The sequence below is a fragment of the Phascolarctos cinereus genome, unplaced genomic scaffold, assembly GCF_003287225.1.
Source record: "Phascolarctos cinereus isolate Bilbo 61053 unplaced genomic scaffold, phaCin_HiC Scaffold_726;HRSCAF=1367, whole genome shotgun sequence".
NCBI lineage: Eukaryota > Metazoa > Chordata > Mammalia > Diprotodontia > Phascolarctidae > Phascolarctos > Phascolarctos cinereus.
This window is the reverse complement of record NW_027556098.1, coordinates 370,694,047-370,718,276: the sequence shown is the minus strand read 5'-3', so window position 1 is coordinate 370,718,276 and position 24,230 is coordinate 370,694,047. Positions and strand designations below refer to the sequence as shown.

The following is a 24,230-nucleotide window of genomic DNA, read 5'->3' as shown; positions in this document are numbered from 1 at the left end:
GATCCTGGGCAAGTCACTTAATCCTGGTTTGCCTCAGTTTCCTCATCTGTAAAATGATCTGGAGAAGGAAATGGCCAAGAAAACCCCAAATGGGGTCAAGGAGAATCAGACACAACTGAAAAAACTGAACAAAATATATCTGTCTCCCCCCTATTGAATGTAAGCTTCAGGACGGGGACTTTTGTGTTTGTATCCCTAGCAACTGGCACATAGTATACACTTAATAGATGCTTATTGATTGAGCTCAATTCAATCATTTTTAAAAATTAAGTACCTACCATGTGCCAAGTCTTGTGCTATGAGCTGGGGATGCAAAGGCAAAAAAGGGAAAGAGTCCCTTCCCTCAGAGAGCTTACATTCTACTGGAGGGAGATATGTGCATAGAGAAATAAATACAATGTGCAAAAAGAATGTCATTTCAAGAAGGAGAGGTGGGCCAGAGGATTGCAACACTTTAGCACTTTAGAAGGTGGGACCTGAGTTGGGCCTTGAAGGGAGCTAAATATTCCAAGAGGTCCAGGTGAGGAAGCGGTCAGTCAACAAACATTTATTAATCACCTACTGTGTGCCAGGCATGGTGCTAATTGCTGAGGATGTGAAAAGAGGAAAAAGACAGTCTCTGCCCTTGATGAGCTCCCAGTCTAAAGGCAAAGCATTCCAGGAATGAGGGACCACCTACTCTAGTGGAGAAGGAAGGAAGAGGAGGGATTGGGGAGGGACAAAGGGGGAGGAGGTGTGGCAAAGGAGGTAGTAAGGAGCTCAGGTTGTTTGTCCTTCAGAAGAGGACCATGACATCAGGGAGGTGATGCCATGACTTGCAAATGAATTGGATTGCAGTGAGGCAGAGCTGTGCAAAGTCACCAGCCTCATTTTCTCTTCCGGAGCTATCTGGGTCCAGTGGCCTGATGTCGATCAGGACGACTGGAGATGGCCCGTAGGGGCCAGCTAGGGAGACAAGGCCACAGAGCAACTTCACAGGCAGAATCTCTGACTTCTGAATCTTCCATGAAGTTTGGAAGTTTGGGTTGGAAGTCCATCTCCAGGTTCCTGATGCAGCTGTCACTAATCTTGTAGACATCACTTGGACAAAACACCTGCCTGCATAATTTGGGGTCTGTTAGCCCTGTGTCTGGGGTGGGGGGAGGGGAAACAAGCATTTATTAAGCCAGGCACTGGACTAAGAACTTTATAAATTTCGTTTCATTTAATCTTCACAACAGTCCTGTGAGTTAGGTGCCGTATTATTATCCCCATTTTATAGTTGAGAAAGCTGAGGCAGACAGAGGATTAAGTGACTTATCCAAGGTCACATAGCTAGTAAGTATCTGAAGGCTGGATCTGAACTCAGGTTTTCTTGGTGCCTGGCCCAGGGCTCTCTCTGCACTTGGCAACCTATTTGACTCTAGGTGACAGCAAACAGTCCTGATACCCAGAGGCTCAGGATGCCCTGATAGGGGGTCTGGAGCTCAGCTGAAGGTCCTTGTCTTCTGTCTGCTTTCTGCTCCCATTTCTCCTTTACTCACATATATATGGGATCAGACAGCAGAATGAGAGTTTGAATGCTTTAAGGCCTCAGAGAAAGGCAGCATCATTGCTAGGGACAGTGACAAGCAGGAAAGATTCCCTCCATTTTAAAAATTAATTTATTTTGATTTATCAACAATCACTTCCATATGCTTTTGAGTTTAAAATTTTTCTCCTCCTTCCTCCCCAAGACTCCTTCTAGATGCTGGGGTTTGAAGTGTGTCTTGAAGGAATGGCAGTGTTTAGCTAGGAGAGGGGTAGAGAAGAGGGACTCCTGGCCCTCCCTGATGGCTCTTTTGGAAATAGCTGTGAGAATCTGTGAGATAAGGAGTCCTCCCCGGTTCATTCATCGGGAACAGCAGTGCACACAACACCTACAAAAATGTAAACAGAACAGAAGAATCCTAAGCTAAATGCTTTGGGATTTGTAATGAGTGAACTTGCTCCAGGCCCAAGAGCAATTGAGAAAATGCATCCCCCTCCCATCTTTGCCTAATGAGGGAGAAAATGCACTTCTCTCCCATTTTTTTAAGGAGGTGGAGGACTATGGGTGTGGAATCTTGCATGTTATCGGACATGGCTGAGTTGGTTGGTTGCCTTTGCTGAACTGCTTTCTTTTCAATCTTTTTCATCCTTGTTGAAAAGGCTCCCTGAGTAGGGCACATGGGAGGAAATGTTTTTTTCTTTTGAGATGAAGGTGATATAAAAGACAAAATATAAAAAGATTTTATTTTAAGTAAGCCAGCAGGAACATTTCAGAGGCAACATGTTCCTGTCAGTACACATAACACGTGCCTAATAAATGATAGTTGACTGACTGATTGACTCAATCTGCCTTTCTCTTCCTTGTCTTCACTCCTGGGAGAGTTGAGAAATCGACATGTTCCCCAGCACATGGACCCTCTGTGGTGATTCCCCTCCTCTTTCATTCTGGGGGGGGGGTTGTTAAGCAGGTGCTACCTATAGGGCAGGGGTGGAGGAGGCGACTGCAGATCTAAGCCCTGGTTCTCATTCTCCTGCCTTGGTGACCCCAGGGCCATAAAAGGAGGAAATGCCTCACCCGGAAGAGAGGGACCCTGGCTAACTGCCTTGCTGTGCCCTCTCCCCCCCCCCACTCCCGCCCCAGCGTGTGTCTAACGAGCCTATTGGGTAACCCAGCTATGGGGAATGGTCTTTGGTCAGTCAGTCTCTTAAGGCTACTTCTGTCTCCCTCTGTGTCCCCTAGACGGGATGGTGGTCTGCATGCTGCGGTTCCCTAAGCCCAGCTGGTACTGGGACACCGTGACCAAGATCTGCGTGTTCATCTTTGCTTTCGTGGTACCCATCCTGGTCATCACCGTGTGCTACGGGCTGATGCTTCTGCGTCTGCGGACCGTGCGCCTGCTTTCTGGCTCCAAGGAGAAGGACCGCAACCTGCGGCGCATCACCCGCATGGTGCTGGTGGTGGTGGCCGCCTTCATCATCTGCTGGGCCCCCATCCACGTCTTCGTCATAGTCTGGACCCTTGTGGACATCGACAAGAGGAACCCGCTGGTGGTGGCCAGCCTGCACCTGTGCATTGCTCTGGGCTACACCAACAGCAGCCTGAACCCCGTGCTTTACGCCTTCTTGGATGAAAACTTCAAACGCTGCTTCCGAGAGTTCTGCCGGCCCTTCCGCCGGGGGCCTCACCGGGAGCCCAGCAGCTTCAGCCGGGCCCGGGAGGCCACGATCCGTGAGCGCGTCTCCACCTGCTCTCCCTCAGACGGCCTGAGTAGGCCGGCCTGACTAGAGCTGGGCCCGGCCTCCCGGGCAGCCCCAGGGGCCGAGCTCCACTCGGAAGTGACCCAGGTCACCACTACTGAGTTTTAGTCGTGTGGTGGGTGGGGGTGGGAAGAGGGCTGCAACAGAGATGGGAGGGTGCTATAGGAAATACTGGGGTCTCTATCCTCTTTGCCTCCTCCCCCACCTCCATCCACTCACGCCACAACTCCCAAGGCGGTCCAACACGATTGGGGCTTAGAGTTTTTTTGAGACTCCAGGGGCTGTGGTTGATATTTCACGCCCTCCCCGTTCCCTTAACCCCCCCACCCCCACCCCAAGACTTACTTGAGCTTTCCTGTAGTTAAGGAAAGATGAGACTCCATGTCTGCTGGAGTCCACTAGAACTGCCCTGGAATTGCTAAGAACCTTAAAACCAGGCAGGAGGTAGAAAGTACCCCTGGGCCCTGGTAGAGGTTCTATCTGTTGGGATTGGGTGAGAGGGTCAGGGGTCTCATTTAGTGCAGACTTATCAGTGAGGAAGTGGAGGAAATCATTTGTGGCATTAGCTCTCTAAAGCTGGACTCTGGAGAAATCCTGTTCTCTTTCCTTCCCACCCCTTCCCTCCACACAGCTGATGTCCCTTACCCATGGATTGGTTTCTCCAAAATCATAGAATGTCAGAGATGGAAAGGAGCTCAGAGGTATCCAACCCAACCCTGACCCGAATAGCGATCCCTTCTGTGGCCAGGTGCCCACCAAGTGGTCATCCAACTTCTTCTTGAAGGCCTCTAATCAATGAACCCACCACTTCCGAAAACTGCCTGTCCCACTTTGGGATAGCTCTGGGTGGTGTGACTTTTTCCCTGTCATCCAATCTAAACTTGCCTCTTTGTAACTTTTACCCATTAGATTTTTTTTTGAGGTGGGGGAAGAGAGATTTGCGGGCAGGGAGAGAGAGAGACCTAGTCTGTCTGGAAACTCCCTTTGTCATTGTTGTTTAGCTGTTTTAGTCATGTCTGAATCTCCATGACCCCATTTGGGGTTTTTTTTTTTTTTTGGAAAGCTACTGGAGTGGTTTGCCATTTCCTTCTCCAGCTCATTTTGCAGATGAGGAAACTGGGGCAAACAGGGTTAAGTGACTTGCCCAGATTCGCCCACTTAGCAAGTATCTGAGGCCAGATGTGCATTCAGGTCTTCCTGACTCCAGGTCAAGCTCTCTATCCACTCTGCCACCCAGCTGCCAGCCATCCTTCTAGGCCTGCCAATGTACAACCTGTGAGGACAGAGACCCTTACCCCGTGACCCTCCCCATAGCATTTCTATCTCTTCATCATTAAATTACTGATGGCAGGAAAGGTGGGGGAGGGGCAGGGGAGTCCCTGAATTAGTGGCAGTGGAGTAGGTTTGATTTATTTTTTCTAAATCTTAATGAAGCAATTTTTAGATTTGCCCCTGACTTGCTATATGGCCCTGGGCAAGTTCCTTTTCCTTTTTGAGCTTTAGCTATCCTTTCACTAAAATGATTGGATTAGATGATCCTTTCATGTTGGAACATTCACTTCTGTGATTCTCTTTCCCCAGAGAACAAAATCTCTTCTCAGATCCTCTCCTCCCCCTTCCTTGTTCTGCTCCTTCTCCCTTCAGTCACGCTAACTTGGGCTCCCATGTTGAAGCGTCGAGCTGACATCCTTGTAAAAACAAATTTAATTTTCTTCCTTTTTTGGGACAAATTGAGGTAAATTGACATTTTTATCTCAAACAGAAAAAAAATGTGAACAATCCATTTCTCCTCTCGCCTTGACAGTCATTTCCGTGGAACAAAAGCCTTTTTCCCCACTGTATCTATGGCGCTGTCACTTACCTTCGGGTGCTTGGGGGGCCAAGCACCCTAGCTGGTGAAGAAAGACATTGATGGAGTGCCAGGAGAGTGGGGGGGTAGCCTAAGGGGCAGGAAGACGGGGGAGACACGAGCTCTCTCATCCGCCCACCTCTCCATACATGTGTAGGGATTGTTTCTCCCCCAAACCCCATCATTGTTTCTTGAGTGTGGAGAACAGGGGAGCCTCAAAGACACACTCTGAACTATACCATATGGAACCAGGGTCTCATCAGTGGCCACCTCCACTTGTAATCCAACCAGCCTAGGCCACTTCCTTGGTCTTTCTTCTCTGTCTACAGAAACACAAAACTAGTAGCAACCCTCTCCAGAGATCATCACTCTGCTGGGAATACACAGACAAGACAAACCTACTGGAGCACTGAATCCCATGGGATGAAACCCTAGGAAGATGCTGAAAACCACCTGACTGGCAAGCCAATGTCACCATGGTGGAAGGAATTTCTGAAGGGCTATGACTTTGCTCAAATCTGCTGCTTATAAATTGCACAGCTCAAAATAAAACTAAATAAACAAACAAGCGAAAGGCCCGGGCTTACCCGAGGCCAATGGCCAGTTTAACTGCTCACCAGCACCAGATGTGCCTCTGCTGCTGGCTTTTATATCGCTTCTCATTCATGCTTCTCATTCAACCAGAGGTAATTATTGTGTGTGACTGGTCCTGGCTGTTCTTCCCAAGTGCTTGTACATGTGTACCTATTTTCTCTCCACTAACAGCTCCCTTTAAACATCTGTGAATAAGATCAGGCCTGACTTTCTTTGCCTTTGTATGACTTTGTTCCCTCAAGCCACTAAGACTTGGTTAAGTCACCTGGAAATCAGTCTCTGGGATTTTTTTGCATATGGAGTAAATTCAGAGATTGCTCCCTAGGCCAGGAAGGAGGTGGTAGGGTATAGAGTTACTAAAGGTGACTGTGACATAGTGGGTCACCACCACCACCACCAATGAGGAGTTGTCATGTCTGCTGCTGGACTGTTCAGCAGCAACTCAGAATCTTGCTTTAGACCTTGGGATGGGCTGGCTACACTCCACAGCTATGGTTGTGCCCAAAGGAGCTGGAAGGGCCCAGCTGCCTAGTGACTGAAACCCAGCACTGGAAGCTTCCTTCCTTCTACTGATTATCTCTCTTAATCTAGCCATTCATTAAGTTCACCGGGGAGTTATTATGCCTCTGACAGAAATAGCATAAGGGAGCTCATTTTTGGTGCATTTGATTTCAGATCTCTTCCCCTGAAGTGACATGATCGGCCCATCCCTGTGTTGAGATGGGGAGAGGGAGGATGGAGAGAGAAAGGGAGAAGGGACAGAGACAGAAAAGAGAGGGAGATACAGAGGGAGAGGGTGGAGAGAGACAGAGAGGGTGGGAGAGAAAGGAGAGAGAGAAAGAGAGAGGGAAAGGGAGGACAGGAAGAGCAATGGGAAGAGAGAGGAGAGAGGGAGATGGGGGAGAAGGATGGAGGCAGAGACAGAGAGGAGAAGGAGAGAGAGAGGGAGAGGAAGGAGACAAAAAGGAGAGAGATAGAAAGGAGACAAAGAGAGAGGGAAAGGAAGGACAGGAAGAGGGAGGGGAGAGAGAGGAGACAGGGAGATGGGGGAGAGACAGAGGAAGAGAGAGGTGGGGAGAGGATGGAGAGAGAAAGGAGAGAGAAGGACAGAGAGGGAGAGGCGGGGAGAGACAGAGAGGAGACATAGAGAGAGGGACAGAGAAACTAAAAGATGGAGAGGGAGAGAGAGAAGAGAGGGAGATGGGGGAGAGACATAGAGGAAAGGGAGAAGGGAGAGAGAGAGACAGAGAGAAAGAGAGAGAGAATACAGAGAAAGGGAGAGGGAGGAGAGAAAGAGGGGAGGGAGAGGGAAAGTTAGAGAGAAAGAGGAGAGATGGAAATGGGGGAAGAGAGAAAGAAGAGAAGGAAATAAAGGAGAGACAGAAATAGAGAGACAGAGATGTGTATGTGTGTCTGTGTGTGTGTGTGTGTGTGTGTGTGTGTTTCCTTTTGGAAATAAGTCTTTTCTTTTATGTTCCTCTAAAGAGCATGAACCCTTATCTATTAGTCTGTGCCTATGAATTGGAATAGGAGGGATGTGGAGAAATAGGTCCAGAGCTGGTTGTGCTACCAGGGGTAGGTGAGAATGAGAATTGTCTGCAGGCTAGGGGCACAGAATGCAATTTGGAAGGTTCAGCATAGTTTCACTGGATTTTAGAAGAGCATTTGATAGCGTATCTCATATTATTTTTGTTGAGAAGATGGAGAGCTATGGATTGGATGATAATATATTCGGATGGATTCCAGTGCCAGGCACTGGGGTTCAAAGAAAGGCAAAAGACAATCCCTGCCCTCAAGGAACTCCCGATCCAATACTCAAAGAGTGATTCTTAATTAGTCAGGAGGTTTACAGTGGGGAGTCCCAGGCATCTAGACTTGGCTCTGTGCCTGAATAAAGGCATAGATGGTACGCTCATTAAGTCTGCTGGTGACACTGAGCTGGGAGGGATAGCTCACATGGGATGACAAAGTCAGGATCCCAAAAGACCTTGACAAAATTTAATAAGAGGATGAAAAGTTATAGGAAAAAAGTTCTTTCCAACTTCAAGGTTAGGGAGGGATGATGAGACAGCAGCTGTGTCAAGACAGATCTGAAGGCTTTAGTGGACCTCAAGTTCCATCAAAGTTAGCACTGGGATATGTCAGCCACAAAAATTGATGAGATCTTGGGCTGTATTAAGACAGACATAGCTGCCAGGAAAAAATGGAGATGATAATCCTATTGTCCTCTATCCTCATCAGACCTCATCTGGAGCACTGTGTTCAGTCTGGGTGCAGCTGAAAAAAAAAATTGATAATCTGGAGACAGTGCAAAGGATAACCAGGGTGGTGAAAAGCCTTAGGTTCATGTCATATGTGGATTGATTGAAGGAACTGGGCATGTTTATTTTGGAGAAGATGCATAGTACATATCATGTACTTGAGAGGTATGCTATCTATCTTCGGTTATTTGAAGGGTTTTTGTGTAGACAAAGGATGAGACGTTCTATTTGGCCCCAGAGGTTAGAACCAAGAGGAGCTGTTTGAGGTTTTGAGGCAACTTCTGGCTTGATATGAACGGGGAAATTACATAAAGTAGTCCAGAAATGGAATGGACTGCCTTGAGGGGGGTGGTGGGCTATCTCTTCTAGGAGAGGAAGGATCTCAGAAGGACGTCACTAAGATTAAGGAAGACTGAGGAAGACTCTTGCTAGAGGTGGGATTTTAGCAGAGACTTGAAGCAAGCTAGGGAAACCAGGAGGCAGAGATAAAAAGGGAGAGCCAGAGTCCCGCCCCCCAATACTAGAAGTCCCATCTCTCAACACTCAGAGCAGGGAGGCGGAGACTCTTCAAGGAACTACAAGGAGGTCAGTGTCACTGGATTGCATTCAGAGTACTTGGACAGGAGTAAGTTATAAGAAGAGTGGAGAGGCAGCCATGAGCCAGGTTATGAAGGGCTTTGAGTGCCAAACATAGGATTTAATATTTGATCCTGGATTTGATTGAATAGTGGGGGGATGACATGGGGGTCTTTAATAAGATTAACTTGATGGCTGAGTCAAGTGGGACTGGATCGGGGAGAGGTAGGAGGCAGGAAGACCAGCCAGCAGGCTGTTGCAACAGTCCAGGCGTGAGGTGATGACCTACACCAGAATGGTGCCAGTGCCAGAGGAGAGAAGGGAACATATGAAAGAGATGTTACAAAGGTAGAAGTGACAAGACTTAGCAACTAATTGGATCTGTGGGTTGAGAGAAAGGGGTCAAGGATAAACTTTAGGATGGGGACCTGGGGAACAGGAATGATCTTGGTCACTTCCCATTCTGAGACTTTTCTATCACCCAGTGAGCAAGGCTAAAGCCTGTGACTCCAGAATGGGGTGGGAGTTGTCCATCTCTTAAAGATGCCAGCACTGTAGACCAGAATATCCCACATACAAGAGAATAACTTTGACTTTTGGATAGTTTACTAAGTCAACCCACCTCGGCAAGTTTAAATGACTCCTGTTTAAATAATAGTGATGAGATGAAGAGCAAGGTCCATGTGAGAGATTTCTGGAGGAGAAGCTCTTTTTCTTCAGCCAGTGCTTCTGGTAACACAAACAAGAATTTGTTTATCTTCTGGAGCCAGCCTCTAGACTGATCCTTGTGGTCCCTGATGACCTATACTGCGTATGTTCTCTGAGCAGCTCTGTCAATATTTCAGTGTTATAGTTTTTGGAGGAGGTGGTTGGGCAAACATTCGGGAAGAGTGATGGATTTGTAGTCAGAAGACCTGGGTTCAAATATCGATTCTGCCATTGACCAAGTACTTGTGTGACCTTTGACAATGGCCTTCATCTTTCTGGGCCTCAGATGAGGGGGCTGGATGAGATAATCTTGATTTCCTTCTGGCTTTAAATCCTATGGCCCCTATCATCTCCACCTCCTCTGCTGTGCCAGGTGCTAGACACTATGGAGGATGGAGGTAGGTGGATTCCAGGGTCTCTGACCTGAGGGTGCCTCTACTCCAGGTGGGAATAGAGCATATGAATAGCCCAGTTAGTTACTAAGCAACACAATGAGTTACTCGATCTGTCAAAAGGAATCTGGAGGCGCACAAAGCTTTCTAGCAGGTGGGCTTAATCAGAGAAGGCTCCCCAGAAAGAGTGAGTTCTGAGCTGACTTTCCTCTTTGAAGGATGGAAAGAGCCTGGTTTGGTGCAGATGGGATGGGGAGAGGCCTGCCAGAGATTTTGTACCTAGGAGCTAGGCATGTGGGCTTGGCTGGAAGGGCTAGTAGATGTCAGAACGGGATTGAGCCAAGGTGACCTAGGTTCTGGTTCTGGTACTGGCACGGACATTATTAACTCACCGTGTGACCTTCAGGCAAATGACTTCCCCTCTCTGGGTATCCTCTGTAAAATGATGGAGCTGGAAGAGATGTACTCAAAGGTCCCTTTTGTGTTTGACCTCCCATGATTCTGTTCCTGTGTTTCAGGGTCCAAGGAGACATATCTCAGTGAGATGCCAGAAAGGAAGCTGGAAGATCTGAGTTAAAATGGAAAAATTAGATTCTGAAGGAAAGGGACTTTGGGGACTTATTTCCTAAGCCTTTATTTTCTAAGTTTTTTTTAAAGCCAATTGCATATGTTTTTATGCACTAAATTAGTAGTGGTGAGTTTATATCCATAGAGGGTGTAATGAGAAGCAGCATGGAATAGTGGTTAGAGAGTCAGTTTTGATGGCAGGATGCCCTGGGTTCAGGTCCTCTTCTGACATACTGGCTGTGTGACCATTGACAAGTTACTGAGTTTCTCAGCACTCTAGACAGCTCCCTAAGACTATCTGCTCCCAAACTGCTTGTTAGAGCAAGTGTCCTTGCTTGTGAGTTCCCTATATCAATGAAGTCACGTGCCTAGTCCCTATCCTTTTTTTTTGTTGTTAGGCAATGGGGTTAAGTGACTTGCCCAGGGTCACTCAGGTAGTAAGTGTTATGTGTCTGAGGCTAGATTTGAACTCAGGTCCTCCTGAATCCAGGGCCAATGCTCTATCCCCTGTACCACCTAGCTGCCCCCAAAATTATATTAGACGCTCTTCACACAACACATTATTCTTTATTGTTTTTGTTTTTGTTTGTTTTCAGGCAATTGGGGTTAAGTGACTTGCCCAGGGTCACACAGCTAGTAAGTGTCAAGTGTTTGGTCTGAGGCTGGATTTGAACTCAGGTACTCCGACTTCAGGGCCAGTGCTCTATCCACTGCACCACCTAGCTGCCCCCTCTAGTCACTATCCTTAAAAAAACAAAACCAAAACAAAACAAGCCAAAAAAGCAAACAGCAACAACCCAGCCTCGACACAAACATGCTATACCACATGGATTTCTATTGCCCTTCCCCTCCAAAAAAATTTTGTCCTCCTTATATCATCCCAGAAGTTTTTTTTCCATAGTTTTACATTTTCTAGAGATTGTTACGGTTCTACAGGAACTTGGAGTTATAAATTTGGAACTCATCCCTAAGATATCATGATCCTGTAGAAGTGAATAACCTAGCCAAGGGAGGGAGCATAGAGAAACTCAGACTTATGGCATATCACACTGGAAAAGTTATTAGAATGTGTGAGGTGGGAAGAACCTTTGTTTTTTAAAAATCTTTTATTTTTTTCCTCAATTACATATACAAACAATTTTAACATTTGTTTCTTAAAACTTTGTTTTAACATTTGTTTCTTAAAACTCTCCTCTCATTGAGAAAGCAAGCAATTTGACATAGGTTATATATGTGTAGTCATGCAAAACGTATTTCCACATTAATCATGTTGTGAAAGAAAACACAGACCAAAAAAAAAAGTATGTTTCAACCTGTATTCAGGCTCCATCAGTTATTTCTCTGGAGGTGGATAGCATTTTTCACAATAAGTTATTCGGCATTGTTCTGGATCACTATAGTGCTGAGAGTAGCTAAGCCACTGTTGATCATTGTACAGTATTGCTGTTACTGTGTATACTCTTCTCTTGGTTCTGCTCACCTCACTTTCCATCAGTTCATGTAAGTCTTTCCAAGTTTTTCTGAGAACATCCTGCTCATCATTTCTTATAACACAATAGTATTCCATAACAGTCATATATCACAACTTGTTCAGCCATACCCCAATAGATGGGCATCCCCTCAGTTTTCAATTCTTTGCCACTGCTAAAAGAGCTGCTATAAATATTTTTGTACATGTAAGTCTGTTTTATTTTTCTTTGCTCTTTTTGGGATACAGACCTAGCAGTGGGTCAAAGGGTATACACACAGTTTTATAGCCCTTTGGTCATAATTCCAAATTGCTTTCAAGAATGTTTGAGTCAGTTCACAACTCCACCAACAGTGTGTTAGTGTCTCAATTTTACCACATCTCAAAGAAGGGACCTTTCTAAGTTCTACATAGAATGTCAGATCTGGGAGGGGCCTTAGAACACAGACTGTCAGAGCTTCAGAGTATCAGTTGGGAGGAGTCTTAGAATATAGAATTTCAGAGTTGGGAGGGACATCAGGACACAGAATATCAGAGCTGGGAGGAGTCTTAGAATACAATGTCAGAACTGAGAGAGAGCTTATACATGCAATTTTAGAACTGGAAAGGACCTTAGAAATCACAGAATCCAGTGAGGGGGATGGTAAGGAGATTTTATTCTCTAGATGAAATTCGGAGATAAAGAGATGAAGTGACTTAGCTAGAACTACCCTGTCCTAGGCCTAGTTGAAGTAAATGGGAATGTTTAGGTGGGAAAGAATAGGTGGTGTGGGAATAGACAGGGATAATAGGATAGCTGTCTTCCCATAGTTGAAGAGTTCACTGGATTTATTCTTTCTGACTTCAGTGCAAAACCAGTAAAAAAAGGATGGATTTCTAAGGAAGATCCTTTTCAACCATAGGATCCTATGAAGTTGCAGAGGCAGATTTTGGCTCCAAAGAGAAAGACCTAACAACTGGTCAATCTGTCAACTAACATTTACTAAACACCTATTATGTGGTAGACACTGTGCTAAGTGCTCGGGATACAAAAAGAGGCAAAAGACAGTCCCTCCCTTCAAGGAGTTTACAGTCTAATGGGGGGGGACAACAAGTAAACAAATAGATACAAACAAGCCATATACAGGAAAAATAGGAAGTAATTAAGAGAGGGAAGGGACTAGAATTAAGAGCAGTTGAGGAAGAGTTCCTGTAGAAGGTGGGATTTTAGTTGGGACTTACAGAAAGCCAATAGGCTAAGATGAAAAGAGAAGGCAGCCAAAGAAAGTGCCCAGAACCAAGTGATGGAGGGTCTTATTCTTGTTCATAGAGGAGCCAGGAGGCCAACATCACTGGATCTAAGAGTACGTATTGGGAAACAAGTTGTAAGTTAGACTGGAAGGGTAGGAGGAGGCTAGGTTATGAAGGGCTTCAAATGCCAAGTGGGATTTGTATTTGGAGGACATAGAGAGCCACTGGAGTTGTGTGTGTGTGTGTGTGTGTGTGTGTGTGTGTGTGTGGTGTGTGTGTGTGTGTGGGTGTGTGTGATACGGTCAGATCTGCACTTTAGGAAAATGACCTTAGTGGCTGAATGGAAGATGGAGTAGGGTGAGGAGGGACTTGATGTCGGCAGACCTACAGCAGCATGTGCAATGGGCAGGTGAGAGGTGATGAGGGCCTGCACCAGGGTGGGGGCAGTGTCAGAGAAGAGGAGGGGGCATATTAGAGAGATAGGGGAAAAGCGAAGTAGACAGGCCGTGGCATCATCTTGGATATGGGGGGGCGGTGAGACAGAGAGTGAGGAGTCCAGGAGGACTCCCAGGTTAGGATCCTGAGGGATTGTCATGGGGGAGTTCATAGAGGGGAAACGTTCAGGGGGAGAGATGATAGTTTGGCTTGGGAAATGTTGAGGTTAAGGTGTCCACTGGGCATCCAGTTGGAGATGTCTGAAAGGCAGTGGAGATATGAGGTCCCCACAGAGGCTAGGGTCAGACACATGGAGTTGAGAATCATTAGTACAGAGACGGTAACTAACCCTTGGGAGGTAATGAGATCACCTAGTGAAGCAGGCTAGAGGGAAACGAGAAGAGGGCCCAGGACAGAATCTTGGGGTCACCTATGGTTAGAGGTTATGATTTGGAGGAGGATCCAGCAAAGGAGACAGAGATAGGTAGGGGGAGAATCAGGAGAGAGCGGTGTCCTAAAAACCTAGAGAGGTGAGAATCGCAAGGAGCAAAGAGTGACCAACAGTGTTAAAGGCTGCAGAGAGGTCAAGGACAATGAGCACTGAATAAAAGACCATTTGGAGCTGTCCAAGAGTAAAGATCCTTAGCTTTGGAAGGTGGTGAGTTCTCGTTATTGTTGGAAGTTTTTCAGCAGGGACTGGAGCAGTACTTGGGGATATAGAAAGGAATCTTGCTCAGACTGGGGCTGGACTTGATGGCCTCTGAGGGCCTTTGCAATCCCAAGGTTCTATGACTAGCTCCCTGTTTGACTTTATGCAAGTTAGACCCCTCTGCCTCAGTTTCCTCAGCTGTAATAATAAACATTTCCATAGCACATTTATGACTTATGAAGTGCTTTATAAATACCGTCCCCTTTTATCCTCACCACAACTCTAGGAGATAAGTTCTATTATTATTCCCATTTTACAGATGAGGAAACAGGCAGACTTGATATGAACCTGGGCACTTCAGATTCTCAGGATCACACAACTAGTAAGTGTCTGGGTCAGATTTGAAAGCAGATCCTCCCCACTGCAGGTCCAGAACAATATTCGTTGTGTCATCCAGCTGCTTCTTTTCAGTATAGAATGAAAAAGGTGAATGAGGTAATTTCTAAAGATTTCTGCCAGCTCCAAACTTGTAGGAAAAAAGGGCTGACTCTGCAGCTTCCCACCCCTCCCTCTGCTCCCCCAGTGTCTGAAGTCTATAAGAGAAAGGAACTGGGGCATTTCTGAAGGGAGGAGTGGGAGAGAGGGGTGGCCTTTACAAAAATAGGTATGGGGGCCTGAAGTTTAAACTTATACTTCAGGGGCAAGGTGATATTGATTGGGTTGGAAGGCTCTTCTCTAAGCCCTACCTAGCTTGGAAACCAAGCTTCAGGACAGCTGCCTCCTAAAAACAAAAGGGGGGAGCTATTACTTTGTAGTTTGATTACCTGTATATTGGCCCTTCACTCCCATCTCCCTCCTTTGTGATGCTGTCAAGTCAGTTTCTGAATCCCGAGGCAAACATTATAATCATGAAGCTGATTTGGGACTCATGCTGTCTCTCCTCTGAACAATGAATTAGTCCTGGGGGACTATGAGTCAGTATTACGGATGGGGACCCATTGACAAAAATAAGCCTAGTGTGCACCCTGGATTCCAGCAGGGAGAGCTCTTGGACTATCTCGTGTTTGGGATCGTCTGTACCCTTTGACTCAAGGAAATCATGACGATCTCTGGCCCTGATCCCAATTCTTAATGTGCTAACAATCCCTAAACAGGGTGAGATCATCCTTTTGCTTTGTTCTTGGGTTTCATAAACTGGATGAGTCTAATTTTAATAAATGGCTCTTAGTGGAGTATGCGTCTCCCGTGTGGTTTGTGGTGTCTTGCTCTGAGGACACATAGCTGGGTGGGTTCCACAATGGTCCCAGTGTGGGGAGGGGGATGACAACTAGGTGCATTCTAGGAGCATCGCCCCCCCAAAAATGGAAAGCATACTTCTATGGAGTCATTTGAACTAGTAGTTTGGTGTCTTTGTAAGGACATCTGACCTCTTAAAGACACTCCTCCTTCCAACATTTCTCCTTGGGTCTCCTCTGGTGCAGTAGAAAGAATACAACACTGAGCCAGAACACAGCAGGTCTGGGTTCAAACCCTGGCTCTTCCATTTTCTTGCTGGGCAACCTGACCCTAGTCACTTTCCTTCACTGGTCCTCAGTTTCCTCCTATGTAAAAGGAATAGGTTGGACTCCATGAACCATCTCTAAAGTCCCAAGTTTGCCAGTTTTACTCTCTAGACTCAAGGGACCATTTTTCATTTACAAGGTTGCCTGTGTGCTCATGGATAAAGAGATCTATCAACCTCTATCTGTCTGTCTGTCTGTCTATCTATCTATCTATCTATCTATCTATCTATCTATCTATCTATCTACCTATGTCATTTAAAAAGGTTTGAGGGACATAATTCCTGAGTAACTTAATCATTTTATTAATAATGCCAGCATTTTAATAGAAGGATGCTTATTTGGCCATCTCTCTCTTAGACAAAAGACAATCATGGCAGCAGGTTCATGGCTTATAATTCCATTGGAAGAGGATGTTCCTGAGCATTGCAATCAACTCTGATGGGTTAACAATTAATGAGAGAATGAATATTACAATGAAGGGCTGGATCTGAACTTTGATTATGTCATTTACTTCTTAAATTATGCCCAGTCTTGGGCAATCTATTCAAAGAATTTATCCCCACCCAAACTTGAGTAGAGTATAATGGCTTCCCTACCTGGGTGGAGGAGACTGAATGAGAAAGTTAGTCCAATCTCACTATCAGTAATGTCCTTCAAGAAACTGAACTTTTAAAATCAGGACTTTAGAAAAAGGAGACAATTCTAGGTCTCCCCAAGACAGTGGTTATTAATAATCATTCTCTCATATCTATCTACCTCTCCATCCATCTATCTATCCATCCATCTATCTATCTATCTATCTATCTATCTATCTATCTATCTATCTATCTGTCTGTCTGTCTGTCTGTCTGTCTGTCTGTCTGTCTGTCTGTCTGTCTGTCTGTCTATCTGGCTCCATTTCTCCTGTATCTCCTAGGCTTTTTCCTACAAGAGTGTCCTGGGACTAGTTGATGCCTGGACAGGGCACTCTTAGGCTGGAAGGGGATGGTGATGATCTTCAGGTGGAAGGGCTACTGATCTTCTGCCCCTCTCTCAGGCTCCAGAGCTGCTGATCTGAAGATATTTCTCCACCCAGGAGAAAAAAAGTTTGTTATTCCCAATAAAGTGAAGGTTTCTCTAGGTCTTGGGAGCTATTTTTTCTCTCTCCTAGAGTGGGAGAATGAGGGTAGTCACAGGGCTGGGCCTGAGGGTCCCTCAAGGCAGAGCTGGGCATTTCTGTAAAGAGGAGTGAGGTACAAAAGTTAAGCCCTCAGTCAGAGATTGCCTTTGCAATCAGATAGCCCTTGACTTGAGAGACACAGAGAACAATGTGATGTCAAGGAAAAGCAATCAATTATCATCACCCAAGAGTAGGCTGGGGCAGCTAGGTAGTGCCATAGTGCACAGCATGCCAAGCCTGGACTCAGGAAGATTCACTCCCTTAGTAAAAATCTGTCCCCAGACACTTAGTAGCTGTGTGACCCTGGGCAAGTCACTTCACCCTGTTTGCCTCAGTTTCCTCATCTGTAAAATGAATTAGAGAAGGAAACGGCAAATCACTGTAGTATCTTTGCCAAGAAAACCCCAAATGGGGTCACAAAGTATCTGATAGAACCGAAAAACAACTCAACAACAAGGTTAGACTGTTTTTTGGGGAGCACTGGGTCGGGTGTTGGAAGACCTAAATTCTAACTCTGGCTCCCAGAGAGCAAGATGATGAGGCTGGGGCCCCAGAGGAGGGAGATTGGTGTGCCAAATTTAGAGCGTACTGTCAATACTTGCAATCCTTTGGAGGCGTAGTTAGCAAGAATAAATAGTTAAAATAGGAAGCTACCAGATAGCAGGTAGGGTGTGGTCTTCCCCAACCCTGCCCTGCTCCCTCTTGCCAATCTCAACCTCCCTAGCTGGCATCCTAGCTGGCATCCTTGCTATCTCCCCCCCACAGGGTAGCATCCTGCCCCTCTCACTACAGGATCACTTTGTGGACTTGTTCTGGAAGCTCTGGGTTGGCTCTGTCATGGACTTGCTCTCTGACCTTGACTTCCACAAGTGCATGGGAGCTGGCTCCTACCAGTTCTCCAACTGCTTAATTTTCAGTATGAGCCTTTACACCTTGAAAATCAGCAAATGTTACAAATCAGAGCTTAATTTATTGCTTTGTTGATTGTCTAGACTGGAGAAAGCAACAGAGAAAATGTTAATAGGAGAGTAAATGTGAAACCAGGTCCTACTTGCATTTTTGGAGAGCTCTAGGCAACAATGTCTTCTCCTGTTAAATGGGGAAATTGTTCCTTCTACCAATTAAAAATAAACAAACAAACAATGACAATGAACACAAAAAACCAACACAAACCCCTCACTTTAAAGCAAGAGGTAGGAGGCAGGAGAGGCCCTGATTGGTAAAGCCCCTTTCCCTTTAGAGGTTCCATGCTGGGAGGGCCATGAAAGCTATGACTAGGGGCCTGGGGGAATGAATGACTTTGTGGTCATGCAGGGTAGCACTTTCCTTCTCCTTCTGCTGTTCTCTCCCCACCAAAATCTGCTTTGAGGCAAGGATCTAACACTCATACACAGTGAGGTGTTAATAACTCAGAACAGCTAAAGACATTACCTCTGTGGGGAAGGAAGGATTTTCCACTCTAGTGGGAATTCAGCTTGTAAGCTAAAGGCACGAGTCTCTAAGGGTGGAATGTTAGGCCCTAAGACTTTTGGGACACCCTGTACTATACTGCACCAAATGTACAAACTTCCCTAAATGTAAACTGAATTCATCAACTCATCTTGATTCCAGAGGACCAGAGTGAACCACGCTTCCCTCATCTCCATAAGAAGACCATGGACTTCAGGTGTGGAAGGAGGTGTATTTTTGTTGTCGTTCAGTCATTTCAGTCACATCCAACTCTTTAGGGCTTCATTTGGGGTTTTCTTGGCAGAGATATTGGAGTGCTTTGCCATTTCCTTCTCCAGCTCATCTTACAGATGAGGAAACTGAGGCAAACAGGGTGAAGTGACTTACCCAGGGTCATACAGCCAGGGAGTGTCTGAGACCAGATTTGAATTCAGAAAGATGTATCTTCCTGACTCCAGGCCTGACACTCTATCCACACTGTGCCCCCTAGCTGCCCATATTTTGATAGACATGACCAATCTTTGGATTTATCTTAATTAACTATATACTTCCTTGTTGGGATGGTGGAGGTGGTGGGGCAGGGAAGGAGATAATTGTTGGGAAGTTGGCATGCCACAATCCACAGAGCCCTGGACCTAGATTCATGAAGATCTGTGTTCAAATTCTGTCTAGCCATGTGACCCTAGGCAAGTCATTTAACCTCTCTGACCCTCAGTGTCCTCATCTGTAAAATGGGGCTAATAATAGCATCTATTTTACAGAGTTTTTGTGAAGATCAAATGAAATGACATACTCACAAAGAGTTTTGCAAACCTTAAAGCGCTATGTGCATGGTAGCTGTAATTATTATTGGAAAGTGACAGTGATGTGTAAAAAGTCATCAATATACTATTTATTATTAACAAAAATCATACCTTCAAGATAGGATTTATTTGTTTTTACAACCATTTATTACTCCCTCCCACTGATCTCCCCAAAAAAACAAAGAGAAGAAAAAACCCTCATGACAAACATGCCTAGTCCAGCAAAACAAATTCACAGATTGGCTAGATCCAAAAGTATCCATCTCATTCTGGATTTTAAATCCATCACTTCTCTGGCAGGAGGTAAGTAGAATGATGACTCATGTTCAGTCCTCTGGGCTCAGGGTTTTCCATTGCATTAATCAGAATTCTAAAGTCCTTCAAGTTGTTTTTCTCTATAATATTGTTGACAACCTTTTTTTTTTCTCTGTAATATTATTGAGGGTAGCAAGGTGGTGCAATGGACAGAGTTCTGAGCCTGGAATTAGGAAGAATCATCTTTGTGAATTCAAATTCAGCCTCAGACACTTATGAGCTGTGAGACACTGGGCAAGTCACTTCATCTTGTTTGCCTCAGTTTTTTCATCCATCAAACAAGCTAAAGAAAGAAAAGGCAAACCACCCCAGTGTCTCTGCCAAGAAAACCCTAAATGGGGTCAGGAAGAGTCAGACACCACTCATCAACAACAATGACAACAATAACTACAAAGTAATGTTGTCGTTGTCTAAATTGTTCTAGTTCTGCTCACTTTACTTAGCATCAGTTCAGAGGTCTTCTCAGTTTCCTACGAAACTATCCATTTTATCATTTTTTTTGGCACAATAATATTCCATTACATTCACATATCGTAATTTATTTAGACATTCCCCAAATGGTGAGCATTCCTGCAGTTTCCATTTTTTTCCACTACCACAAAAACATTTTTTACATTTGGGTCCTTTTCCTTTCTTTGATATCTTTGGAGTATAGACCTAGTAGTGATATAATTGGGTCAAAAGTTATGAACAGTTCAGAAACTTTTGGGGGATAGTTTCAAATGACTTTCCAGAACGGCTGAACCAATTCACAATTACTCCTTTAACTAGAATTTATTATTCACCAACAAGGTGCCAGGCACTGTGCCAAAGCCCTACCAAGAGAGCCCATGGGTACCTGTTTTCCCACAGCCCCTCCAACGTTTGTCATTTTCTTTGTTATCTTTGCCATCAGATGAGGTGAAACATCAGAGTTGTCTTAATGTTCATTTCTCTAATTATTAATGATTCATAGCATTTAAAAATGATAATCACCAATAGCTTGGATTTTGACAACTTAGGATGGGATTTCTTTGAAAGGAAAGAAAGATATAGGTATGCATCGAAGCATATATCATTCCTTATTGGCTGCAAGCAGGATTCATACAAGCCATTGGAGGAAATATTTATAGCAACATTTTTTGTGGTGGCAAAGAACTGGGAGCAAAGTAAAAGCTGATTGATTGGGGGAATGGCCGAACTGTGATACATGAATATAGTGGAATATTACTGTGCTGTAGAAATGACAAATGTGATGGCTGCTGAGCAGCCTGTGAAGATGGACGTGAACTGGTGCAGAGAGAAGGAAGTGGAGCCAAGAAAACAACACACCCCAGATCTACAGCAACATAAATGAAAGGAACTACTCGGTGCACAAACCCTGAAACCAAATGTAGTAAAATTCTTAAGAACAAGCTCGGCCCTTGTTAACCCCCTCTTAGCCCTTCCCCACTTCATCAAGAGGTCAAAGCTATGTCTCTGATTTATGAAGAAGAGATATGAGAAGACACCTCCCCCTACCCAGCTCCTTTTTAGAGGTAAGGGGTCCGTGGCTTTGGAATATTGCAGATTGTCAGATTTTTCCATGTATTTATTCAGATTTGCTGATTTCCTTTTTTTTTTCCTTTAAAAATATTATCATATGGATGGCTTTCTAGGAGGGGAAGAGATACAGTGGGAAATTTGTGGAATATAAAAACAAAAGATAAATAAAATTTAATATGATAATAGTAATCTTTTTAATTAAAAGGGGGGAGGGAGGGAGGAGTCATGACCTATATTCATCTCAAGATAATACTTTTTTGAAAGAAGGTTGGTCCTCCCAAGTGCCGGGGACATTCTAGTCCTAAGTGGTTTTTCTGGCTGGGATCAGCTGGGATTTGATCCTGAGCTAGGCTGCGCTCTTTGCCTTAAAGATCTTTAACTTCCTTGGAAGATGGATTGCCAAGGAAATATCTTCTGGATCCTGCTGCCTCCTACACTCAGCCCCTCCTTTCCCCCAGCAGCCAGACCTTGACTGCTCCTAATCAGCTCCTATTAGAGGAAATTAACCTCCCTTGGGCTCTGGGGCCTCCTCTTTCTTCCAGTTTCCAGATGTCACCTCCCTCATGCCAGGACTGCCTGCCCAGAACAGATGCCCAGATTCTGGTCTCTGCCTCCTGCTCAAGGCCAGGGAGCTGGGGTGACTCACTGATGATAAGAGCCTGCCTTCCCCATCCTTCTCCCTTCCTCCTCCAACAAGCCCCTCAGTGGACCCAGCCCCCGGGGAGAGGGAGGTCTGGCATCAGGTTATTCATAGCTTTGCTCTCCATGGCCACCCTAAAGGGAGAGTGACCAGAACCAGAGGAGAGATTCATCTGCCCCTTACCCCCACTCCAACTCCCTGGCAAGGATGTTGAAGTACTTCTAAGCCAAGGGGCTTGGGTGAGACAGGGCAGGGGAAAGGAGGGAAGGATTGGCGAAAATTTTACTCAGCTTTGTGGGAAGATAGGGGAAGGGAAGGGAAGGGAATAAACATTTATTAAGCACTACTGAGACTCTACATATGGACATCACCAGATAGTTAATACAGAAATCAGATGGATTATATGCTTTGCAGCCAAAGGGGGAGAAGCTTTTTTATAGTCAGTTATAACAAGCTCTGACACTGACTGTGGCTCAGATCATGAACTTCTTATGGCAAAATTCAGACTTAAATTGAAGAAATAGGGAAAACCATCAGACCTTAGAGATATAACCTAAACAACATCTCTTATGAATACAAAGTGGAGGTGATGAATAGATTTAAGAGATTAGATCTGGTAGACAAGAGCCTGAAGAGCTATGGACAGAGGTTTGCAATATTATATAGAAGGCAGCAACAAAAACATTCCAAAGAAAAAGAAGAGTAAGAAAGCAAAATGGCTGTCTGATGAGACTTTATAAATAGCTGAGAAAAGAAGGAAAGTGAAAAGGAAAGGAGAAAGGGAAAGATATATCCAGCTGAATGCAGAATTCCAGAGAATAGCAAGGAGAGATAAGGTTTCCTTAAATAATCAATGCAAAGAAATAAAAGAAAAATAACAGAATGGGAAAGACAAGAGATCTCTTCAAGAAAATTAGAGATACCAAGGGAACATTTCATGCAAAAATGGGCCTGACAAAAGACAAAAATGGTTGGTGGTGGTCCTTCATGCTCAAAGAAGACCAAAATGAAATCACTATGTTGACATCAAGGTGCAGTGTTTCCAACTGTGGCTAATCAGACCATTATAAACTTGGAAGGCGCTATAAGCTGGGACAGGCACAAATAGTTCATGTGAACATTTGAAGTGGAAATGTCTCTAAATTTAAGTATTTCATGTTTCTTTTGAGCTACTGCAATTTTGCTTTGCTCATAGAGCACAGCACCTTCTCTGATGAGGGCACACCAATGCTGGGCAGTCCTGTGCCAATGTCTCCCATGTCTCACAATCAATTCCAAAGTTCTTCAGAGAGCCCTTGAGATCGTCTTTATATTACTTCTTCTGACCTCTGTGTGAGCACTTGCCTCGTGTGCGTTCTTCATAAAATAGTCTTTCAGGCAAATGTACATTTGGCATTTGAGCAACATGTCCAGCCCATTGGAGTTGAGCTCTCTGCAGTAGAGTCTGAATGCTTGGCAGTTCAGCTTGAGAAAGGACCTCTATGTCCTGTACCTTATCTTTCCAGGTGACCTTCAGAATCTTCCTAAGATAATTCAAATGTGATTCAGTTTCCTGGCATGGTGCTGGTAGACTGTCCAAGTTTCACAGGCATGCAACGATGAGGTCAGCACAACAGCTCTGTAGACCTTTAGCTTGGGAAGCAGCCTATTACCTCTTCTCTTTCCTTCAGAGCCTCCCAAACACTGACCTAGTTCTGGCAATGCATGCATCTACCTCATCATCTGTGAATATTCCTGGTAAGTATACTGCCAAGGTAAATGAACTTATCCACAGCATTCAAAATTTCTCCATTTGCTCTAGCCAGTGGTTCCATGTATGGATGGTATGGTGCTGACTGGTAGAAAACTTCTGTTTTCTTGGTGTTAAGGCCAAAATTAGCGTAAGTGGCAGAGAATTGATCCAAAATCTGTTGCATCGAAGTCTTCAGAGGCTGCATTGAGCATTCAATCATCTTCAAACAAAAAGTTGTGCGCCAACTCTCCCTCCACTTTAGTCTTGGCTTGTAGCCTTTTCAAGTTAAATAATTTACCATCAGTGTGGTAGCTGACCTTGATGGCATTTTCATCCTTGTTGAAGATGTCTTACAATATCACAGAAAACATCATGCTAAAAAGCATGAGAGCAAGCACACAGTTCTGCTTCACCACACTGGTGACTGGTAAAGCTCAAGAGCATAGTCCATTATCCAGAACCCGGGCAAGCATGCTGTCATGAAATTGACGTACAATACTGATGAACTTCTCTGGGCAATCAAATTTTACCATGGTTTTCCACAAGCCCTCATGACTGTCAGTATCAAAGGCCTTGGTAAGATCGATGAAAATTATGTACAGACCTCTGTTCAGCTCCTGGCATTTCTCCTGGAGTTATTGGGCAGCAAACGCCCTATCAACTGTTCCTTAGCCCTTCCTGAAGGCACACTGGCTCTCAGGTAGATGACCATCTTCCAAGTGAAGGATCAGCCTATTTATTAAGAAAGACTCTGGCAAGAATCTTGTTGGTAATGACTAAGAGAGAGACCCTCTCATTATTGTCACAAGACAACCTGTTTCCTTTGCTTTTATTGAGATGGACAGTGGAGGCATCCTTGAACTTCTGGGGGATGACCTTCTCTTGCCATATAACCTAGGAGATTCTAGTCAGTTTTCATATGAGCAGTGGACCCCCAGCCTTGTAAATCTCCGCTGGAATAGAATCAGCACCAGGTGCTTTGCCACATGGGAGGAGCCTAATGGCATTCAAAACCTCTTCTTCAGTTGGAAATTTGGCTAGAACGTCATT

General features: G+C 44.9%; 1 protein-coding gene across 1 annotated transcript in view; it reads left to right on the top strand.

Moving 5' to 3' along the window:
- OPRD1 (opioid receptor delta 1) overlaps positions 1-5,910 on the top strand; it is a 51,263-nt gene extending 45,353 nt beyond the window's left edge. Inside the window, exon 3 of the mRNA XM_020982984.2 lies at positions 2,750-5,910. Within this exon, the coding sequence (XP_020838643.1) occupies positions 2,750-3,291 (542 nt within the window). The 3' untranslated portion in view covers positions 3,292-5,910. The remainder of the gene's footprint in view (positions 1-2,749) is intronic.
- Positions 5,911-24,230: the final 18,320 nt, after the last annotated feature.